The 22,719-nt window shown below is 44.8% G+C and overlaps 1 protein-coding gene across 3 annotated transcripts; it reads left to right on the top strand.

Moving 5' to 3' along the window:
• The first annotated feature begins 1,084 nt into the window (after positions 1 to 1,084).
• HPN (hepsin) lies at positions 1,085 to 22,698 on the top strand. 3 transcript variants are annotated; one of them, XM_026718836.2, is made up of 13 exons: positions 1,085 to 2,290; positions 8,503 to 8,601; positions 10,354 to 10,455; positions 11,383 to 11,424; positions 11,915 to 12,044; positions 12,422 to 12,544; positions 13,578 to 13,618; positions 14,346 to 14,511; positions 15,097 to 15,287; positions 16,761 to 16,856; positions 19,099 to 19,241; positions 20,603 to 20,767; positions 22,027 to 22,698. In XM_026718836.2, the coding sequence occupies exons 2-13, from the start codon at positions 8,586 to 8,588 to the stop codon at positions 22,063 to 22,065; spliced, it is 1,254 nt and encodes a 417-aa protein (XP_026574621.2). In that variant the 5' UTR covers positions 1,085 to 2,290; positions 8,503 to 8,585; the 3' UTR covers positions 22,066 to 22,698. The 3 variants fall into 3 exon arrangements, with proteins under 3 accessions (XP_026574621.2, XP_087796051.1, XP_087796050.1); XM_087939925.1 differs by having other exon boundaries at positions 1,260 to 2,290; positions 11,920 to 12,044; XM_087939924.1 differs by having other exon boundaries at positions 2,152 to 2,286.
• Positions 22,699 to 22,719: the final 21 nt, after the last annotated feature.

Raw genomic sequence — 22,719 nt, 5'->3', positions numbered from 1 at the left:
TTTTTTTAATTAAGCAAACTCTGACTCTTACTTTTGCATCATTTCCAGAAAAGCTGCGTGCTTTTTTTAGTTCAACACAAACTGCAGCTGAATAATTAATCATTGTATTTATTAGATTCCAATCTGCATGAGAATGAATGGCTCTTTTATTATTTAACCAGATCCAATTTGGTTTTGTGGTCAAGTAGTTCTGCTGCTGTTTGGGGAAGATCCTGGCAGAGCTAAGCAGCACGGCACACCACCAAGAGATCCCAGGAGGGTGGGCTAGACCAAAAATGCCCCCCCCTCCCCTCCAAGAAACCCCATTATCTTGGGGAAAGGCAACCCAACTACTTCTGTACATGAGCTTATTCCTAAAGTCTCCAGGAGCTGAAGACTCAAAGCAGATCCTTGCCTGCTGGGGAGAAACCTGAATTTATTATGACCTGCTTGGAGGGGGCTGCAGCTTGTTCAGGGGGCTTTAAAAATAAGTGGAAGTCTCTCTCTCTTTTTTTTTCTTCCCCTCCCCCTCTTTCTTCTCCCTTTCTTTTTTCTTTCCTCTCTCTCTCTCTTTCCTCTCTCTCTCTTTTTCTTTCCTCTCTCTTTCCTCTCTCTCTCTTTTTCTTCTGTCTATTTGTCCCTTTCTTTTCTTCCCATCTCTCCCTCTTTTTCTTTCCTCTCTCTTTCCTCTCTCTCTTTCTTTTTCTTCTATTTGTCCCTTTTTTTCTTCCCATCTCTCCCTCTTTTTCTTTCCTCTCTTTCCTCCCTCTCTCTTTCCTCTCTCTCCCTCTTTTTCTTTCCTCTCTCTCTTTTCTCTCTTTTTCTTCTGTCTGTCTATTTGTCCCTTTCTTTTCTTCCCATCTCTCTTTCTCCTTTCCTCTCTTTCCTCTCTTTCTTTTTTTTCTATCTGTCTGTCTCTTTTTTCTCTCCCCCTCTCTTTCTTCTCTCTCTTTTTCTTGTCTATCTGTCTCTTTTTTTCTCCCCCTCTTTCTTCTGTCTGTCTGCCTGCCTGCCTGTCTGTGTATAGGGGGGGACCTTGCGCTGCGGTCAGCTCCTCCTCTTTCACTGGTGTAGTTTTTTTTAACTCCCAGGTGCGTCCTCAGGTGGCCCGGACAATGGTCTCTTTCAGAAAGCAGCGGGGCTGGGGGTGGGGGAGAAGTGGCGGAAGAAAGGTGCTGCTCGGGCACTTTCCTGGCCAAGCGACGCCCTTCTAAAAAGGCGCCCTTCCCTCTTTCTGGGCGGCCGCCTTCGAAAGAGGAGATCCCCGGCAGGAGCCTGCTGGGCTGGGGAAGGGGCCCCACCGCGAAAGCATTGGCATCCCACAGCCACCCTTCCCGGCCCCGCTGACACCCTCTCTCTCTAAAGAACGGGACTCCCTGGGTCTCCAAGGTTCGCCCACCGGACAGGCTTCTCCCCACACTGCCAGGAGACCGAAGGACCTGGAAGGTGTCAAGCCTCAACGCCTTTGGAGACCCGACCTTGGCTTTGCTTGCATCCTCAACAAGGGGTGCTCGGTGCTGCTCCGCTGAGATGCGCCCGGGCTCCCTAATTTAGGAACCCTTAAACCAAAAACGCATCTCCGACAAGGAAAAATCAGGATCTCTCTCTCCCTCCCTCTCCTTCTCCCCCCTCTTTCCCCCCCTCTCTTCTTTCTTCTCTCTTTCTTTTCTCTCTCTTCTTTCCTCTCTCTCTCTTCTTTCCTCTCTCCTCTCTCTTCTCTCTCTTCTTCCCTCTCTTTCTTCTCTCTCTCTTCTTTCCTCTCTCTTTCTTCTCTCCCTCTCTCTTCTTTCCTCTTTCTTCTCTCTCTCTCTCTCTCTTCTTTCCTCTTTCTTCTCTCTCTCTCTTCTTTCCTCTCTATATTTCTTCTCTCGCTCTCTTTTTCTTCTGTCTGTCTGTCTGTTTCTTTTTTCTTCTCTCTATCCCTCCCCGCCCAACTTTCTTCTATCTGTCTGTCTGCCTCCCTTTGGAATCGCAACCTCGACGTCGCCTTTCCTCCACTCAACTCTTCTTCCCTTTCGAGGCGGAATATGGAAACAGACGGAGCCCCGCCCACCTTCCTCTAGCCCCGCCCTCTATCTTTCTCCCCTTCGTCGGAGATCCCTTCTCCGTTCCTCCGTTCCTGCCCGGTTGCGGCCGCTGCGATCTCCCGGTCTTCCTCCTCGTCGCCGGTCTGCCCAGGAGGATCAGTGGGCTCGGGGCAGAAGCGCCTCTCTCCGCCGGCAGCGCCTCCCTTCCCGGCGATGAAGAGCGCGCCTCCCTGGGCTGGAAGAAGGCGAGTCCCCCGCGGAGGTTGAGGCGGTGGAAGAGGCAGGTGAGGAGGGTACAAGGTCGCCCAGTCTCGCTTCTCCCGGTTCTTTGGAGAGCAGAATTGGTTGCCCTGCTGGGATAACCAAAGTGGCTCCTCTCTCTCTCTCTGAATTAGTGTGTGTGTGTGTGAGAGAGAGAAAGAGAGAGAGAGCCAGAAAGTTCATTAGTTAATTTGTGGGAGCAGGTTGCCAAAGACTTTTTTCTACGCTCCTGCCTTAGGATCAGAAATAAAGTCATACCAAGGATGCTCCTAACACTTTGAAAAGTTGTTTAGTTTCTGAATTAAGTTTCTGAATTAACCCTTTTCCCGAATTGGCATTATTGAACCATGGATAAAGTAGCCAGGACAGCCACCTGCAGCTCTCCCGAGCTCCATTTTCGCTGGCAGAGGCACCGCGGGCCACTCCCTCACTGTTTCCGCGGGCCAGATCTAAGCAACCCCCGGCCTTGAGTTTGACACCCTGATCTAAATGTTAAAATGTCTCTTTTTGTGGTGTTTGAATAGGGGGAGAATTTAGAGAAAGTTGACCTCCTGCTTAGCATCCATAGTTATTTCATGAAGATAAAGCAACTGTTAGACTCCATGGCATCGATTTATCCATATCACTGCAATCTCACTGGAATAAATTATTCTTCTGCCAGTGTATGTAATATTTAATATATATAATTAAATGTAATATTGCTCTTTCTAAATTAATTCATGTTTAATTAGTTCAATAAACCTTTTGCCTTGGATTCTATAATAAGCCATTCCTATCTATTCTTTAGTCCAGTGGTTCCCAACCTTTTTTTCACCCCGCACCCCTAAAGAAATTTCACTCGAACCTCACACCCCCTGAAATTTAGACTTTAGGAACTACTGAACATGTAAAATATATGGTAGGATTGAATCTTTTCAGCTATGTATGTGACAGCCACTAAATAATGATACTTAACTCTAAAATGAAAACAAAGTTAATCCATTGCATAATAAATAAAAATGCCAACATATAGCCAATATCCTATTATTTACCTGGACTTTTCTCGCACTCCCTGGAATATCGTCTCGCACCCCAGGTTGGGAACCCCTGCTTTAGTCAGACACCCTGAGTTGTAATACTTCATGGGGCCACTAAGTGGCCATAAAGAGCCACAGAAAACCCTAGCTGGTTGCTACCATCTAGTGACCCTATGTATTTAGTAGCCCTATCTTGGTGATGGCCAAAATTTGACCGCAGAAGGAATGGGTTCTGCTGTGTCCCGTATTCTGCAGATGGTTCCTGGCAGGATTATCTGAGGTTGGGTCACCTCTGATTGCACCCTAAATCTGAAACCCAGGTGACCAAAATATAAATGTTGCATTCATTTATCATGCCATATCCAAACAAATAAGCCATGCGGTGGTTTAATAGGATAACTTGGTTCATGCAACTTGCTTAAACACTGGCTGGGTTCTCTGAGCGTAATAATGCTCAGTTGGAAGGGACCTTGGAGGTCTTCTAGTCCAACCCCTGCTCAAACAGGAGACCCCATATCGTATCGGACTAGTGCCATTGGTTTGTGTATTTGTGTGGTACTTTAAACTCTGCAGACATTGAACCCAATAATTTTGCAATTTAAATACCCGAGGGCAAGGCGGATTCTCAAACATTTTTAGAAAGATGATCTGAGTCCACAGCAACAAAAGATTCATTGTATTTTAAATTTCACCTTTTCGTCAAATGTGTATGCGTTGACCCCTGCAAACACTCCTCTCAGAGTATTCTACGAATATAGCTAAGGTAGTGGTGGAGGGTGGAATTTTTCCATTTCCAAGGTTAATGTCTTCTTTCCTTGTGAATACTTTTGTGAAAGAGATTGTCACATATAATGTGTCTGCATTTTGGATATGTTCTTCCCAGTAAAACAGTACTAGACTGTGCCTGGCATTCTGGGTGGATTCACAACAGTTGCTCGATTTGGGGAATCTAGATTCACTGAACAAAGAAACCCAAGGGGTTGGGATCAGTGGTAGGATTCAATTTTTTTTTACTACTGGTTCTGTGGGCATGGCTTGGTGGACGTGCCATAGCTTGTTGGGCATGGCAGGGGAAGGATACTGCAAAATCCCCATTTCCCTCCCCAGCCCACTAACCTGCTTTCCAGTTCTGTTCTCCTGTACTTGGCAACCAAAGAAGACCCAGCTGATCAGCTGGGATTTGAGAGGCAGAGAATAAATGGGGATGGAGCCAGTCACAGGTGGGATTTTCCAGTTCTCTGAACTGCTCAAAATTTCTGCTACTGGTTCTCCAGAACTGGTCAGAACCTGCTGGATACCAACTCTGGGTGAGATCCCACAAAATGCTAAGTCATCAACACAAACTGCACCGTTAACTCCAATGCAAACTCAGCAGTCTTAGGATTTTATGCAAGTGTTGCCTGAAACAGAACCACGAACATATTTTAGGATAAAAGTGTAGAGAGGAAAATTAACTTTTCCAGTTGTTGCTGGCTGAGCAATTGAAGTGGCCTTTAAAATGTAGCATCTCTGTTTGTAAAGTGTCTCATTTGATTGAGCTAAAGGTGCCAAAATTTTGGCATATTTCTTTAATAAGTTAAAGCAGGTAAGAGGAACTGAGTGGGATTGAGCCAGAGGCAATACTGCAGTTTGTTTTTCACAATGGTACATAAGGTGCAACAGGATACATGCTGTAGCAATAGAGGCTCCCTCCTGAATCTGCGCACGGATGAAGCTCCAAGTTGTTGAGCTATGATTTATTGAATTATCCACAACATGATAAACAACCACAAACTTTGCTGTCTAAACTGTGAAGCCTGATTTGCTTATTTTAATCAAAAGCTAGCAGAGCCACACTCTGCCCTATTGGAATGCATGACTAGACAAACTAAGCGATCGATAACACAATTTTTATAAATTAACTATTTATTGAGCCATCTTAAATTGTATGGAGGAAGAATTTATGTTGAGTTCTAGTCGCACCTTGACCAGCTGGATAACCATGGGTCAGTTACACTCTCTCAGCCCAACCCACCTCACAGGGTTGTTGTGACGAAAATAGGAGGAGGAAGCTTTGTTGGATACGTTCACCACCTTGAGTTATTTATAAAATAAAATAAAGGTGGGATCCAAATAAATACATACCGGTAATGTCTTATATTTAGAATGTGTTCATTTAATGATTGGGGTATTTGCTTTATGGTCGCTGCATTTCTTAAGTGCCACAAAACAATTATTTACAAACATTCCATATTGCAGCATGACTACAAATCCCATCTGCATGATGCACATTTTCTTCCAGTAAGGTACAGATAATCCTCAACTTACAACTTACAACAAGTCTGTAATTTCAGTCATAAGTCATGATGGTTGTTAAGCAGCACTAGCAGAGGTGGTATTCAGCAGGTTCTGACCAGTTCTGGAGAACCGGTAATGGAAAGTTTGAGCAGTTCGGAGAACCAGCAAACATCACTTCTGACTGGCCCCACCCCCATCTATTCTCCACCTCCCGTTGAGTCCCAGCTGATTGGCTGAGTCTTCTTTGGTTGCCCTGCACAGGAGAATGGAGCTGGAAAGCAGGTTAGTGGGTTTGGGAGGGAATGGGGATCTTGCAGTTACCCTCCCCTGCCAGCCCATCAAGCCACACCCACAGAACCGGTAGTAAAAAAAATTGAATCCCACCATTGAGCATTAGCACTAGCACTAGCACTTAGACTTATATACCACTTCACAATGCTTTACATCCCTCTTTAAGCAGTTTATAGAATCAGCCTATTGCCCCCAACAATCTGGGTCCTCATTTTACTGATCTTGGAAGGATGGAAGGCTGAGTCAACCTTGAAACAATGAGAATTGAATTGCTGAACGGCAGCCGGCAGTCAGCAGAAGTACCCTGCAGTACTGCCCTCTAACCACTGCACCACCACGGCAGGCATGGCCATGTGATGGCCTGCTTAACAATTGTCACGACTTACGACGGAAATTGCAGACTCGGGTACGGTTGTAACTTGAAGACTACCTGTACACGTTGGGAGAAAACGTGCATCCTGAGAGTGGGATTTGTAGCCATGCTTCAATATGGAGTATTCATAAAGTCCCATAATTGGATTGAAGCCCTAACACAACTCAACAACGGTTCCCCTTGACATGGAAACAAAGATGGGATCTGTTGAGGCTTGCAAACCACACTTTGAAACTTCAGTCACTCATTAAACAATGCAGATTAAAGTCAAACCCCGCAGATAAGTGCAACTAATCAAAAAGTTTGTTTCAACTCAATTACGGCAGTGGAAGAGTTAAGGGCCTGGTAGCAAAGAGAATAAATAAACTCTCCTTCCCCTTTATTTGGTGTCTGTGCTTATTTTGCTTAATGGTTAATCCAGAGCTGCAGAGAGGCAAGCTATCTTCCGGCAAATTCCACCGTCCTCCCCCACCCTTAACAGTTGAGCATGTTCTTTCCTCAACCGCTGCTTTGGGGTGTTATGTATAGTGTGTGCGTGTGTGAGGGAGAATGAGACTAAGCACTGTCAATTTGTCTGCGAATCTGGAGATTCCTTCAGGCTTGCTGACAGCTTCTTCTGGTGCCTGAATGGTGCTACTTCAGCCACAGAGCGATAATGTGTTTTGCTAGGTTAATCTAGGATGCTCAAGGCAAGTCAGTTTTAGCGTCCAAGACCCAGGCATCAGGACTGCACATGTTTCAAAAATGATATGGAAGAAGGTTTTGATGCTTGCGCAAGCAGATCAGCCTTCTGACAGTCACTGAAGCAGCCAGATGTTGTTTAGGCTTCAGTGGAAACCTGGAAGGCCAAACTATTCTGTGGAATGAATGAATGAATGAATGAATGAATGAATGAACACTGCACACCAGAACAACTAGACACAAGGACAGTTTTTTCTCCCAAAAGCCATCACTCTGCTAAACAAATAATTCCCTCAACACTGTTCAACTATTTACAAATTCTGCACTACTATTACTGTTAATCTTCTCACACTCCTTATCACCCATCTCCTCTGACTTGTGATTGTATGATTGTAATGTTGTCACTTGTATCCTTATGATTTATACTGTTTCCTACTATGATTTGATTGCTTATTGTACCCTATGACTATCATTCAGTGTTGTACCCTATGATTCTTGACTCTTGACAAATGTATCTTTTATTCTATGTGCACTGAGAGTATTTACACCAAGACAAATTCCTTGTGTGTCCAATCACATTTGGCCAATATTGAATTATATTCTATTCTATTCTATTCTCTCTCTCTCTCTCTCTCTCTCTCTTTTTCTCTCTCTCTCTATCTATGTATCATCTGTGAGTGAATGAGTGAGTGAATCTCAAAGCAGCCCAGACTTCAGATTTGAGGAATAGTTATACATTTCTCTTCCTCAGAAATTCACCCAATGAAATAACTAAATATGAACATGAATTTGGGCAAACTCTGGGAGGCTGTGGAGGACAGGAGAACCCAGCATGCTGTGTCCCATGGAGTCATGAAGAGTCAGACATGTCTTCGTGACTGAGCAATAATGACGTAACTAAATAGGGGAAGCTAAATAACCGTCGATGCTTCAATGCTAGTAGGAAATTCCAGGTAGAATTTTGCAAGCTCTAAGAGGAATACGGGTCAACTCTAGCTGAAGAAAAAGAGACTTGTAGCTTGATTCAGGGGTGGGGCTGCCAGGGGTTTGCAGTGGTTCGGGAGAACCCCTAGCTAAGATTCTAGGCAGTTCAGAAACCCCCTCAAATCCCACTCCTGGCTGGCCCTCCCCTCCCCTCTCAGGAGTCACCATGTGGCCTGTTTTGGATGCAGGTACGTGCAGGGCGTGTGTGCTGAGGGAGGGTGAAAAACGGGCCTCCCGGAAGTTCAGGAAGGCCGGAAATGGGCCTGTTTCTGGCTTTCAGAGAGCCTCCGGAGCCCGGAGAGGGCAAAAATGTTCCCCCCACCGTGGTGCAGGAGGCTGACTAGGCTAGGGGTCTCCAACCTTGACAACTTTTAGACTTGTGGACTTCAACTCCCAGAATTCCTGACTAACATGACTGGAGGAGGAATTCTGGGAGTTGAAGTCCACAAGTCTTAAAGTTGCCAAGGTTGGAGACCTCTGGACTAGGCCATGCCCACCATTGCGATGCTGATCCAGCAGCCGGGCAGAGAACCCATTGCTAAAATGTTTGAAGGCCACCCCTGGCTCTACTGTAGAAAAAGAGATGGGTATCATTCTTCCTTTCTGGTTTTAGGACTTGGGGACTGGACCCAAAGGCTCCTGGGCCTGAAGAACTGGACTTCCAAACAGCAGCTTTGATGGTTAATTCTTTTTGAGATGGCTGAAAAAGATGGTGAGTTGAACCCTAGAAAAAGAGAAGGGAAGGAAAAACCCAACGACTTTCTTTCCTCCTCTGAATCCTCAACCTTCCCATCGCTCTTTCATGTTCGAGCAGGACTTTAAGGCGAACATCTTCAGGCATTTAGGAGAAGTGCAAAGCTATTTGCTCCCAAGGGAGACCTCTGGCACCTTCTCTTTTATCTAATCATAATAATAAGGGTTTCTTTCCTCTCGGTTTAGTTTTAGGTTCAAAAGTGGAGTTTCTGAAGACCATCCAGAAAACTAAATATTGTGATAGTATAGCATAGACCTGGTTCACATGTACAAATCCACCTGTCTTACGGCTTGTTTGCTTTGGTATATATAGTGGTACAGGGGTGGGATTCAAATTTTGGAACAACCAGTTCTGTGGGCATGGCTTAGTTGGTGGGCGTGGCTTGGTGGTCATGTGACTGGGTGGACATGGCTTGGTGGTCATGTTATTGGCTGGGTGTGGCCAACTCAATATCACTCACATCGAGGCATGTATCTCCTCATCTGGCCTCTCATGACTGTGGGGACGCTGCAACAGTCAAAAGTGTGAAAAACAGTCATAAGTCACTTTTTTCAGTGCCATTTTAACTTTGAATGGTCACTCCACATAAGCAAAGTACCAGCAAAAGAGGGAAAGAAAACTCCAGAGAAGTTCCTGAGACAGGAAGTCTAGTCCTGCCAAGAATGTAATAAGGGTTAACGGAGAGGCAGTTTCTGTAAGCAACACCAGAATGTTTCCTTCCTGCCTTCCTTACAGGATTAGGCCAGTAATTTCTTCTAACAACCAGTTCTCTGAACTGCTTAGAATGTTAACAACCGGTTCTAGCGAATAGGTGCAAACTGGTAGAATCCACCCCTGCAGTGATACCTCGGTACTCAACTGCTTTGAAACTCATCGAATTTGGTACTCAATGCATTTTGATTAGAAAACGTTGTCCCTTACTCATTGTTTGTTTGGTAGTCGGCATGTCAGTGTCAGCTGCCTTGTGACTCAGTACATTATTCCTTATGAGAAAAATGTGTTAGGTATTCATCGTTCTGGTACTCATTGTGTCTGCTGGAACCAATTAACGATGAGTATCAAGGTACTGCAATATATCCATCCTCATGGCCTTTGTATTAGGATGTTGACAAACAGTGGTGGTATTCAATTTTTTTACTACCGGTTCTGTGGGTGTGGCTTGGTGGGTGTGGTATGGCTTGGCGGGCTTGGCTTGGCTTGGCAGGTGTGGCTTGGTGGGCATGGCAGGGGAAGGATACCGTAACATTTTCATTTCCACCCCACTCCAGGGGAAGGTTACTACAAAATCTCATTCCCTCCCCATCCCACTAGCCTGCTTTCCAGCTCCATTCTCCTATGCAGGGCAACCAAAGAAGACCCAGCCGATCAGCTGGGACTCGGGAGGCAGAGAATAGATGGTGGCAGGGCCAGTCAGTGGTGGTATTTACTAGTTCTCCGAACTACTCAAAATTTCCGCTACCGGTTCTCCAGAACCTGTCAGAACTGGCTGAATACCACCTCTGGTGACAAACATCCTAGGCTGCTGTTATGTACAATGGCAAGTCCAAGTCATTCTGAAATATTGCCATGTTTCTCCATTTTCTCTTCCTAACTTGAAGGAAACCCTCTCTCTGTTATTAATGGTATCTGGGGAGGTGTTTTTCCACACCTGCTTCTTCCTGATGGGGACAGCTCTGACCTTTGCTGTCTGATGATCTTTCTACCTTTCAGGAGAACTTAAAACATGCAGTTGGACTCTGCCTAAAGTCATGGCAGTGGGAGCCAGCACCTTCCTGCTTTTGGCTGGAGTCGGAGTTGGGATTTGGGCAATAGGTAAGATCCCTTGTGGGTCAGAGAGAGGTTTGTTTCCTTATTTAAAACACTTATATATCCTCCCCACCATCTGAGACCCAATTCTGGATGGGTCCCAGTCAAGAAATTGGGGTCGGTTGTGATGTAAAAGAAAACCAGTGATTTTCAGCTGCAGGTTGGCAGGAATGAGGATATGCAAGCGAATGAAAAAAACTTGCATACAATGATAGTTAAGCATGAAAGCTGACTGGATGACTTTGGAGCAACCACTAGCATATTGTGAGTTCTAGTCCTACCTTAGGCATGAAAGCTGGCTGGATGACTTTGCCTCAGTCACTAGGAGACTGTGAGTTCAAATCCTACCGTAGGCACAAAGGTTGGCTGGATGACTTTGGGTCAATCACTAGGAGATTGAGAGTTCTAGTTCTGCCTTAGGCATGAAAGCTGGTTGGGTGACTTTGGATCAATCACTAGGAGACTGTGAGTTCTAGCCTTAGGCATGAAAGCTAGCTGGGTGGCTTTGGGCCAATTACCAGGAGACTGTGAGTTCTAGTCCTGCCTTAGGCATGAAAGCTAGCTGGGTGACTTTGGGCCAATTACCAGGAGACTGTGAGTTCTAGTCCTGCCTTAGGCATGAAAGCCAGCTGGGTGGCTTTGGGCCAATCACCAGGAGACATTGAGTTCTAGTCCTGCCTTAGGCATAAAAGCTGGCTGGCTGACTTTGGCTCAACAACTAGGAAACTGTGAGTTCTAATCCCTCCTTAGGCATGAAAGCCAGCTGGGTGACTTTGAGTCAGCCACTCTCTCTCAGTCCACCCACCCTATTTCGAAAGGTTTCCCTGCTGTGAAGAGCAAGCATTAACTTCTGTAGAACATGGATTTTGCTTCTGTTGTCATTGTCTTCCTGCTGAGCGATGTTCTAATCAGCCTTCTTATCTCCCACTGCAGTGGTGTCTGTGCTTGGGAGTGAAAAGGAAAGCTTATATGCGGGTGAGTGTGCGACAAAGGGCTGTGGAACTCTTCCGCCGTTTGTGACATGGCCTCACCTTTTCCATCCTGATGTCTTCAGGAACTTTGGGACTACAGCTTCTCCAATTCCCAGACAGTCTGATTAAAAAGCAGCTGTAGCTCAGCAACAGATGAGATCAGCCCAGTGGTGGTATGCTACCGGTTCGTACCGGTTCACCTGAACTGGTAGTTAAAAAAACAAAAACCACCTGAGGAGAAAGAAGAGAAAAGTGCAGGCCCTCCTACCCACCCCTGTGTTTTTTCTCTTCTTCTCCTCGCAGCTGATTGGTCCTGCAGGCCTCAGCTGATGTGTGGAAAGCTGCGTGCACGTTAGGTGCGCACATGTGTGATCACCAAACCAGTAGTGGAACAGATAGGATCCCACTGCTGGATCAGCCAGTGTACCTGGGGAGGGGGGGGGCACAAAGGAGCTGGGATAGTCCTGTCTTATCACTACCTTTGTTCTGTTCAGTTCAGGTGAATTCCGAGGATTTGCGCCTAACTGTGTATGATGAGACTGAAGGGAAGTGGAGGCTACTGTGTTCTTCTTCCTCTGATGCCCAGGTGGCAGCTCTTAGTTGTGAGGAGATGGGATTTGTCAGGTACATCCAAAACGTGGCTGTGATGACAAGGTCTATAGCAGTGGCGGGATTCAATTTTTTTTTACAATCAGTTCTGTGGGCGTGGCTTGGTAGGTGTGGTGTGGCTTGGTGGGCATGGCAGGGGAAAAATACTGTAATATCCCCATTCCCTCCCCACCCCACTGACCTGCTTTCCAGCTCTGTTCTCCTGTGCAGGGCACCCAAAGAAGACCCAGCCTATCAGCTGAGTCTCAATGGGAGGCGGAGAATAGATGGGGGCGGGGCCAGTCAGAGGCCATACTTGCCGGTTCTCTGAACTACTCAAAATTTCCGCTACCAGTTCTCCAGAACTGGTCAGCACCTGCTGAATCCCACCTCTGGATTTGTCTCTGTTCCAGATCTCTCTCCCATTCGGTCTTGAATGCAGGCAGTGCAGGTGCCAATGGAACGTCAGGCTACTTCTGCGTGGATGAGTCCCGCCTGCCTTTTGCGCAAAAGCTGAGAGAGGCCATTGTTGTCTGGTAAGGACCATTTCCTTCTTCCCACTTTTCCTTCGCTTAAATCCACAGGCCTTCCCAGCCTTGAATGGTAGCATCTATTGGTAACATCTATTATTTCCAGCCATCCTGGCCAATGGGTAAGAATGACGGGAAGTCAGCAGTCTGAATATAGCAACTCCTGCCAGGTAACAAATTGTATTGATTTATCAAAATATAAATATAGCACTAGCACTTAGACTTATATATCATTTCACAGTGCTTTACAGCCCGCTCTTAGTGGTCAGCCTATTGTCCCCAACAATCTGGGTCCTCATTTTACCCACCTTGAAAGGATGGAAGGCTGAGTCAACCTTGGGCTGCTATGGATGGACGGATGGATGGATGGATGAGAAGGAAGGAAGGAGGAAGGAAGGAAGGAAGGAAGAAGGGAAGAAGGAAGGAGGAAGGAAGGAAGGAAGGAAGGAAGGAGGGAAGGAAGGAATAGCAATAGCACTTAGGCTTATATACCATTTCACAGTGCTTTACAGCCCTCTCTAAGCAGTTGACAGAGTCAACCTATCGCCCCCAACAATCTGGGTCCTCATTTTACCCACCTTGGAAGGATGGAAGGCTGAATCAATCTTGAGCCCGGTAAAATTTGAACTGCCAAATTACAGACAGCTGGCAGTCAGCACAAATAGCCTGCAGTACTGCACTCTAACCACTGCACCACCGTGGCTCATGAAATACAAACATATAATGAAAAATAAAAAATAATGGAAAGATAAGGAGGGAAAAGAGGTCCAGGATTTGCTTAGAAGTAACATGATGTACATTAGCTACTTTTCCTAAATTGTCTCATCTTTGCACATGAGACCAATTGGTGAAGCCTATAATGAAAGATCCCTGAGAGCTGAATGTAATCAGTGCCGTCATCATTCAAGGAAATAGAAACTAGAGCTATTCTGTATGCCACCGAAAGTTCAAGCTGCAAAAATTGGGAGTTCACACTTTTCTTGATAATGCCTCTTTACTTCACCTTCTGTATACTTGAGTTTTCTTCTCTTTCTCACAGTGAATGTCTGACAGGCCGGATCCTAGCAACTCTTTGCCAAGGTATGAAACTCACAAACTATTTCAAGGGTATCTTCAGTCATCTTTCTCTATCCTCTTCCAATTCAGATCTTTCTTTCTCACCTTAACCTTTCTCCAAATCTTTCTCAGGTCTTTCTCTTATTCACATGCTACGTCCAGTTTTCCTGTCTTCTGATTTGCTCAAATCTAAATTCTCCTCCGATGCTCGTTGGTTTCATCACAAGCACTCAGCTCGGTTATTGTGATATCCTTGTTCTTCATGAATAAGATTTCATTCATGAAGTTATGTGGGATGCACAAAAGTTGATAGAATTAGCTGAGATGGCTAAATCGACTGTTTTGATCAAAGAAAACAACATAAGTATTTCTGTTTTTACTTGGAAACCGCTTCTGGACTTTATGCTTGGGATAGAAAAAAAATGAACCTTTGATTTTGGGTTTTACTGATTGGATAGATTGTCATTACGGAAGTGGCTACTTTATATTATTATGGAAAAGTAAAAAGTTGAGATTTGATATTACTGTCTTATTCTTACTATATCAGTGGGAGTTGGAAGTTAATGCCTTTTTTTTCTTTTTTTCTCTTCTTTTCTATACTTCTCTCTTCCCCTTTCCCTCCCTTTTCTTTCCTAGTATTTGCTTTTGTATTTTATATTATAAGCTAATAAAAATTGTAAACTTAACCATGAAGGTATGTGGGATGCAAAGTTGCATCAGAACAGGTATTAAACTATTGTATGCTTTGCAGACTGTGGACGTAGGAAGTTATCCGTAGACCGGATTGTAGGTGGCCAAGATGCCAGTGTGGGTAAATGGCCCTGGCAAGTCAGCCTACGTTACGATGGGACACATCTCTGTGGCGGCTCCATCATCTCAAATGAATGGATAGTTACAGCAGCTCACTGCTTTCCAGAGTAAGTCCCGGACTAGATATGTGTATAGAATAACATCCACATTTGTAATATTGATTGTTCTTAACAGTTGACCAGATGTTTATGAGTGCTCACTAGAGAAGTATGTCAACTGTTGATGAGCGCTTGGTCATTAAAGTCATTTTCTGGATTTAACAAGCCATATCAAAAAATATCAACCTTGACCAAGTCTGTAGAGATTCTCAGTCCTCCAGGTCATGGTTGTCCCAAAGGTGCTTTTTCAGGAGGCAACTGGACTTTGTTTTTTCTTTTGAAGATGTTTTGCTTCTCATCCAAGAAGCTTATTTGGCTGTGAACCATTCCCCACTATCCTATCAGAGCTGAAGAAGCTTCTTGGATAAGAAGTTAAATGTCTTCAAAAGAAAAAACAAGAAAGTCCAGTTACCTACTGAAAAAGTACTTTTGGAACAACCCTAACCAAGGTTCCAATGAATCAAGTTTAGCTTGTGATGTGAATGCAGCTGCTAGATCCTTAATTAACTTGATCAAAAGTCCAAAGGTGATAAATCCAAAGTCCCACCGATCCCACCTGCTGTCCAACCTTCTCCTTTTGGGTCTGCCTTGCAGGAGGAATCGTGTCTTGTACCGCTGGCAGGTCTTCATGGGTGCCGTATCTCAGCTATCCATAAGGGGGCTGCAGATGGACATAGCCGGCATTGTCTACCATGGTGGGTACATGCCCTTTGTGGATCCCAATAGTGAAGAGAACAGCAATGACATTGCCTTGTTGCGCTTGGCCACACCACTCTCCTTCAATGGTGAGTGTCAACTCTGAAACGAACCTGTCTGAAGCCATCTTTTGCTGCCTCATAGTTGCCACAAACTTTGGGGTGTGTGTGTGGAGAGGAGGAAGTAGATAAGACTGGCTAGCAGTCAAAACAAAAAGCTTTCTTGTGGGAACCAAGGTCATCTTGTGGGAACCAAAGTCAACACATGACAGTTGGAGGAGAGGAGTAACCAAGGAACCCTTGATCAAAGGCCTTTGTAAAGTCCCAGAAGTTTCCCCGAGCCACTGAGATGCCAAAGAGAGTGAGTCTCGAGACAAGGCTTGCAAAAAGAAACAGCTTTTTTTAATGGCCAGAGTAAAGGTGACAAAACTATATCCAAAAAATACAGACAAAATGCATGTAAGGAATAGCCACACCTAGGCAAAGTTTGTCTAGGATCTTATACACTTGTTTAGCCAATCAGAGACAAAAGTTTGTTCTTCAATGTGGGCAATGTCTTGCCCACCCGCCCTCCCCCCACTAATCCGTGGAGCATTCTTTGTCCATGCTCTGTCCATGCTCTGCTATCTTACAGGGTATCCCTTGTCCTTGTGTGTTCATGCTCCTAGGCAGCTCCACCCACTTATCTATGGAGCAGGACATTCCTGAGAACTGTCTCCAAGGATGTGCTTAGCTCTGAAGCAAATGGCAGAAGCGAGAAACCAGATAGAAAAGGATACAATTATTTCACAGAATGAATTCCTAACAAATGATTCCCAACCTTAGCAAAACAGTACAAGCAACTTCTTTAACAGAAGCCAAGAGCAAAGGTTAGATTGATTTGTGTCAATATGTCCTTTCACCTTTACTGGACAATGTGGCCTGTGATACTTGGGGAGAGATGGGACAATTGCTCTTGTAATTATGTCATAAACCCAGGAAAACTTTCAGAGTTGGTTTTCACTAGCTGTCCTGATATGATGTATCCAATAAACATGTTCTTTGAGGAATCTACCTGCTCCGGATCTACCTGTTCTTTGAGGAATCTACCTGCCTTCTGCTTTTGGAAGATGCATTACTTGGAAGGCTGACAGTGGAGAATATTGCTGGGCAGGAGTTGGGTGGCTCAAGATATCCACCCATCCTTTATTTGTGTACAACATCTTCACACTGGTATGAAAGAAAAGAGGAGGAAGTAGTATTAGGTATGTTTGCCGCCTTGTTTATAAAGTAATAAAGGCGGGATTTAAAAAACAACCTTTAAAATCCGCTTAGATTCTTCTCCCTACAGTTGTGGAAGGCCAGCGCCCTCTAGTGAAAATTCCATTGAAAGTCACTTTTCCTTTGATTCATAAATTCTCTCTTCCAACTGGTTAAAAAAATAAAAAAACATCAGGAGAAATTTTCGGCACGGAAAAGTCACAGAAAGCAACTTGCCACTCATGGCCGTGAGGCAGGGAAAGAAAGACTCTCTTACTCAAGATAATAGCAATGTTTTTTTAAGGTTCTTTTTTCTTCTTCCAGAATTTATTCAGCCCATCTGTCTCCCAGCATTGGGGCAAACTTTGGTGGATGGCAAGATCTGTACGGTGACAGGATGGGGCAACACACAATATTATGGTAAGGTCCTCTTGCTGCTACGAGATGGCAGTAGCGTTTGTACGGTTGGAGTTCTCACTCAATTGAAAAGTTCTGCTTTTTGAGGAAGGGAGGAAGGAAGGAAGGAAGAAGGGAGGGAGGGAGGAAGGAAGGGAAGGGAGGGAGGAGGGAGGAAGGGAAGGAAGGGAGGAAGAAGGAAGGGAGGAAGGGAGGAAGGAAGGAAGGAAGGCCTGGCCAAAGGGAAGAAAAAGACACACAAAATAAGGGGATTATTTGTAAGAAGCCAAGAGGCTGACCTTAATTGCCCTGCATATACCTATATCTCTCTCATGATTGTAAGCCTCACAACAACTACCATTAAGCTAGCAGATAAATGTTTTCTTTTACTGTTTTCCCTACCACTTTCTAAAGGCTGCAGAATTTATATGTCTGTTCCTTTACAATAGATCATTACATTCCTGCTGACACTTAAGCACTGATGCCTCTGTAGGGAAAACACACAATAGGATGCCAGTTTTTGCATCTTGCTTCTCTTTGAGGGTACTGGATTCGGCAGAGGCTTGGTTTAATAACAGTGGGGCACATTTAAACTCACATAAATTGGCCTCAATGGATTGGAAAAGAAATGGGCCGGTCTCTGTTCTGAAGCTGCAGCCAAAGTAGCTCAGGAAAAAGCAAGACCGAAGATCCGTACTTTAATTGGGGCTTCACCAAAGCTGAGGGGTTACGGGTGCTGGTTCTCTGTGGAGATGAAGACATATAACTCTGTTCTCCAAATGTTTGGCTTTCAGTCCAGAGGTCCCTCTTCCTTGCTCCAGGAAGATCCAAGGGCGGGCTTCAAAAACGTTAGCAAAGGGTTCTCTGCCCGGTTGCTGGGTGGGTGTGGCCATGGTGGGCGTGGCCTAGTCAGCCTCCTGCACCAAGGTGGGGGGACGCTTTTGCCCTCCCTGGCTCCAGAGGCTTTCCTTGAGCCTCCAGGAGGGCAAAAACGGCCTCCCCAGGCTCCGGAGGTTCTCTGGAAGTAGGAAACGGGTGCATTTCCGGTCTCCCTGAACTTCTGGGAGGCCCGTTTCTCACCCACCCTGAGCCTCCACGCAGGCCTTGCACTTACCTGCATACAAAATGGGCCATGTGGGGACTCCTGGGAGGGGAGTGGCAGGGTGGGCGGGGCCCAGCCAGGGGTGGGATTTGGGGGTTCTCTGAATTGTGCAGAACCTTAGCTAGGGGCTCTCCTGAATCCCTCCGAACCCCCAGCAGCCCACCCCTGGTAAGATCTAATTAAAAAAAAAAAGTTTGAAAAGATTTTGGGTTGCTAATAGAACATCTCGGATCCAAAGTCCAAAGTTTAAACGATCCGAGAATCCTATCTTAGAGAACCTCTGACTCTCTAGAATGATGTTGATGAACTGCATAAATTGTCGGCATCCCTTGTCATCATAATTCATAATTCAGGCAGGGCAAAGGACTCCCAATCCCTGAGCTGTTCCCAGTAAGCTGAGTAAGGCAGATGCCAGCACATTCCCACAATAAAAAGAACAACTATGCGCTATAGATTAGGCCCTTCCCAAGGCTATTAAGGCAATGAGCAACAATCTACTGATCCTGAACGAAGGAAAAAAGACTCAAATTTACACCCAGAACTGTAGATCTATGTAAGGGTTCGATTTCTATGTACTGCAGTGATCTGTCTTTTCTGTCTATATATGGCTTTATTCAGTGGTGGGATTCAATTTTCAGTGGGCGTGTCTTGATGGGTGTGGCAGGGGAAGGATACCGTAAAATCTCCATTCCCTCCCCACTCCTGGGGGAAGCTTACTGCAATAATCCCCATTCCCTCCCCACCCTACTATCCTTCTTTCCAGCTCCATTCTCCTGTGCAGGGCAACTAAAGGAGACCCAGCCAATCAGCTGGGACTTGGGAGGCGGAGAATAGATGGGGGCGGGACCAGTCAGAGGTGGTATTTGCCGGTTCTCCGAACTACTCAAAATTTCTGCTACCAGTTCTCCAGAACCGGTCAGAACTGGCTGAATACCACCTCTGACTTTATTCTTTTCTGCAATAAAGAGCCTCATCTTGCTGAGTTGTATTCAGACAGTTCCTGGAGAAGGTGATAAGTAGCCGAAGAACCCATGTTTACGTTGGGGCCTGGGGGAAGCATAGCATCGAGGGAGAACTTGCCAACCACTGCAAAACGGTATTGAGCTGAGGGAAGTGCCCGGCTCTCTTGTACAAAGGCAGCTTCTGATTCCTCCTTCTTTGTAGGCCACCAGTCTGAAGATCTTCAAGAGGCCAGTGTACCCATCGTCAGCACCAGTATCTGCAATGGCCCTGATTACTACAGCAGTCAGATAAAGCCCAGGATGTTTTGCGCTGGTTTTCCAGGTGGAGGTATAGATGCTTGCCAGGTAGGGTCAGTTTGACATGCTGGCTGGGGAATTCTGGGAATGAAAGTCCTCCCATTTTAAAATTGTCATGGTTAAGGAACACTGCTCTAGAAGTTAGCGTCTTCAGCTTGGTGCCCACTAGACATTGGCAGTATCAATTGGAAATATAGCCAAATATATCTGAAAGACTTCAAGATGGAGAACGCAAAGGTAGACATTAGATTCATCATTGGACTATTTAGCTGGATGTAGCTTTTTCTTCTTAAATATAAAGCAACTAGCTCAATACCCATGCTTCGCTACAGAGCTACCTGTGGCCGGGCTTAGTTTTGGGGGAGGAAAATAAGGGGGAAAAATTGCGCCTCTTCCTACCAGCACCCATTGGTATTCATCCGACTAGAGTCCTGTCAGTGTGTGTAAGAGTTGAGGACTGTTTGGAAACTGAAACAGTATTTGCTGTGTGAGCAAGGAGACAGCAAGGAGCCTGGGTGTGGCTTAGCTCAACTGTTCTGTACTAAAGCTGGTTGCTGCTATGAAACTGAAACTGAAACTCCTCTTCCCTGCTTATGTTTTACATTTGGAACAGATTTTTTTTCAGGTGGGGAAGGGAAGTAGAACTCCTTAGCATCAGAGCCTGTTAATAATAATAAACGAAATACTAATGCTCTGATGGTCATTTCGAAAAATCCTTTCTTAGTGAGCATCTAGAAGCCTGTTTCTGTCCACCGTAATAGCTTTCCTTGATGTCATTCAGGTGTGCTGAATTAAAAACTCCCATTATCCCCAGACAGCAAGCCCTTGTGGGCTTTGAATTCTGGAATAGCAGCGCAGTGAATAGGGAAGTGTTGTGGTTAGCCAGCAGCAGGTGCAGATGGTGGAGGAAGGCAAGGACTTGGAGGAGGGGCTGGGACCATCAGGGAATGGACTGCTGCCTTCAGAGATGGTGGGGGCTGGCAGCAGTGATGAGGAGGTTCCTGAGGAGCCTGTGCTCAGTGCATGTGAACGCAGGATGCTTCCTAGGAGGGAACAGCTGAAGCTGCATAGATGACTCAGAAGTAAGGAGGCAAATGTAATGGCCCCTCCCTCTAGGGAATATAAGCCTGGTTGCAAGCAATTTTTGTCTTTGCAGAAGGCAAAAAGCATTCAAAGGGTCATGATAACAGACTTTGATTTCTTTGAAGGTTTTGCCACTTGGATTACTTGGCTGCAAGCCATCTGGTAACTACAAAGAGCTGTTTGTAGAATAAAGCCGTGAATGTTTCAGTTTTTGAGTTTAGCTTTGTTTTTGCTCTCGGGGAATTTGGCTGGGTCAGAACAGGAAGTAAGGATGATAACATAAATTGCAGGTTTTCCTTTTAACCTAGGTTTCTTTCTCATGACAGGGAGACAGCGGTGGGCCTTTTATGTGTGAAGACAGCATTTCACAAGTGTTACGTTGGCGGCTGTGCGGCATTGTAAGCTGGGGTACAGGCTGTGCCCTGGCCAATAAGCCTGGAGTCTACACCAAGGTGAATGCTTTCCATGGGTGGATCCACCACACCATGAAGGTAAATTGAATGGGGGAATACGCCAGAGAAGCTGCTGTGGGAATCATGGTTGTGTTCACACAAAATGTTTAATCGACATGCTAAGTTTTGTTTAATTGGCAGGGGCACATTCAATATTGTGTAAAATCAGCCTATTTTGATGGATTTGTTTCTGTGCATGCAAAATGGATTAATTCAATTGCAAGATGAAGTATTTTGTCACACCGCAATCATTAAATGAGGTTGTTTCATCTCCCCCAAAGTGGGATTCCAAGGTAATCTAACCTTCCTTTTGGCTTTTCGAAGCCTCTCTATGTCCTAACAATGAAACTTTAGGGGAACAATTGTTGAAAATCAGTAACACAAAACACAAAACTTCTAGTTTGAGCTAGGAAGTCACAAAACCTACCTTGTAAGCCCTAAAATAGTAATAATATAATGAACATTTAATGTACCCAATCCCCAAACCACTTTATTAGAGAAGACACTTCTTCAATAAGGTGGAGAGAACAACGGTCAGAAAGTTTCTTAAATACAAACAGATATCCCAAATATGCTTTTATTGAAAGGGCAACTGGGCTTTCTTTGTTTTTCCTTGAAGAAGTTTTACCTTCTCATCCAAGAAGCTTCATAAGTTCAGTTGAACTGAAAAAGCTTCTTGGATGAGAAGCAAAACATCTTGAACAACAAAATTTGGTTGCCTTTTGCAAAAAAAAAAAAAACACCTTTGGGACAACCATGATCTGGATGACTGAAAATCTCCATAGACATTTACAGATATATTTACAAATTTAAACTAATTCGCTTGCTTGAATATCATTACTGCTTTTGCTTTAATAAATTTTGTGAAAGACAAGATTGAGGCTGGATAAATAATTTTCAGCTTACACAGCTATCTGGGGTTTGACACTATGTTTACCACAGCCCTAGTCTAATCAAGGGTAGATGGTAGGTCAATCGAATTATTACTCACACCTTCCCTTATGAACCAGTATTTGACCTCCATTGCTTCAACAGTGATTCTCCATCACTGATCTGAATAATTGGGGAAAGAAGTAGAACATGGACACACGGACCAGTTCTTCTTTTAGTTTATTTTCATCAGCAGGATTCCATGAGATGAAAAACCCAGATCAACTTGTGCTCTTTTAATGTGTTAGAATAACATCCCCATGTTGGTTGGAAGTGATGGAAATCAGAAGTCACAATATCTGAAGCCTATCAGGTTGAGGAAGGCTGGAGACGCTTCCTTTACTTTGTCTCTGTTTCTTTTTTTGCAGACAAACTCCCACCTTAGTGGGTTGGTGATTCAGCAGTGAAATGCATGGAGCTGGCCTCCTCCCTTTCCAGTGAATTGCTGCTTTAAATAGAAGGAGAAGAATCAAGGAAAATGTGGAGGGAAAAAAAAAAAGGAACGAACGTACTGATATCTTCGGCCTGGCCAAATGAGCCGAATGGGACAGAAAGCTCCTTGCCAATTGCTGAAGCTATTGTGGCTCTTTCAGGCTTTTGATAAGCTGCTTTTGTTCAGTTCTTCAGGGACCTTCTGGTCCTTCAACTGCTCATCTGTGGATGAATTGAACAGAATGCAGAGTTGGAAGGGATCTTGAAGGTCTTCTAGTCCTGCTTAAGCAACCCCTGGCTTAAGCAAGAAACCCTATACCATTTCAAACAAATGGTTGTTTGATCTCTTCTTAAAACCTCCAGTGTTGGAACACCCACAACTTCTGGAGAACTAATTGTTCTAACTGTCAGGAAATGTCTCCTTAGTTCTAGGTTGGTTCTCTCCTTGATTAGTTTCCATCCATCTCCTGTGACCAGCTTTCCAAGGCGTTTATAATTAATGAAGAGCTCCTGCTACATAAAATCACATGCACAGCTTTAAAGACTTTCAAGTTTAATGGATGCACTTGGATTAAAGGGTTATAATAAAAATCCTATCAAAAGTTGAACACCGAACCCCAAATTTGAAA

This window comes from Pseudonaja textilis, chromosome 10 (genome assembly GCF_049901715.1).
Source record: "Pseudonaja textilis isolate UNSWEBS1 chromosome 10, rPseTex1.2, whole genome shotgun sequence".
NCBI lineage: Eukaryota > Metazoa > Chordata > Lepidosauria > Squamata > Elapidae > Pseudonaja > Pseudonaja textilis.
Note: the sequence above shows the minus strand (reverse complement) of the source record. Positions and strands in the feature narration are given on the sequence as shown.

Coding starts and splice junctions, on each gene's coding strand:
- HPN (XM_026718836.2), top strand. Junction 10,456..11,382: donor AGTTGGGATTTGGGCAATAG/GTAAGATCCCTT, acceptor CTCCCACTGCAG/TGGTGTCTGTGCTTGGGAGT. Junction 13,619..14,345: donor CCTAGCAACTCTTTGCCAAG/GTATGAAACTCA, acceptor TATGCTTTGCAG/ACTGTGGACGTAGGAAGTTA.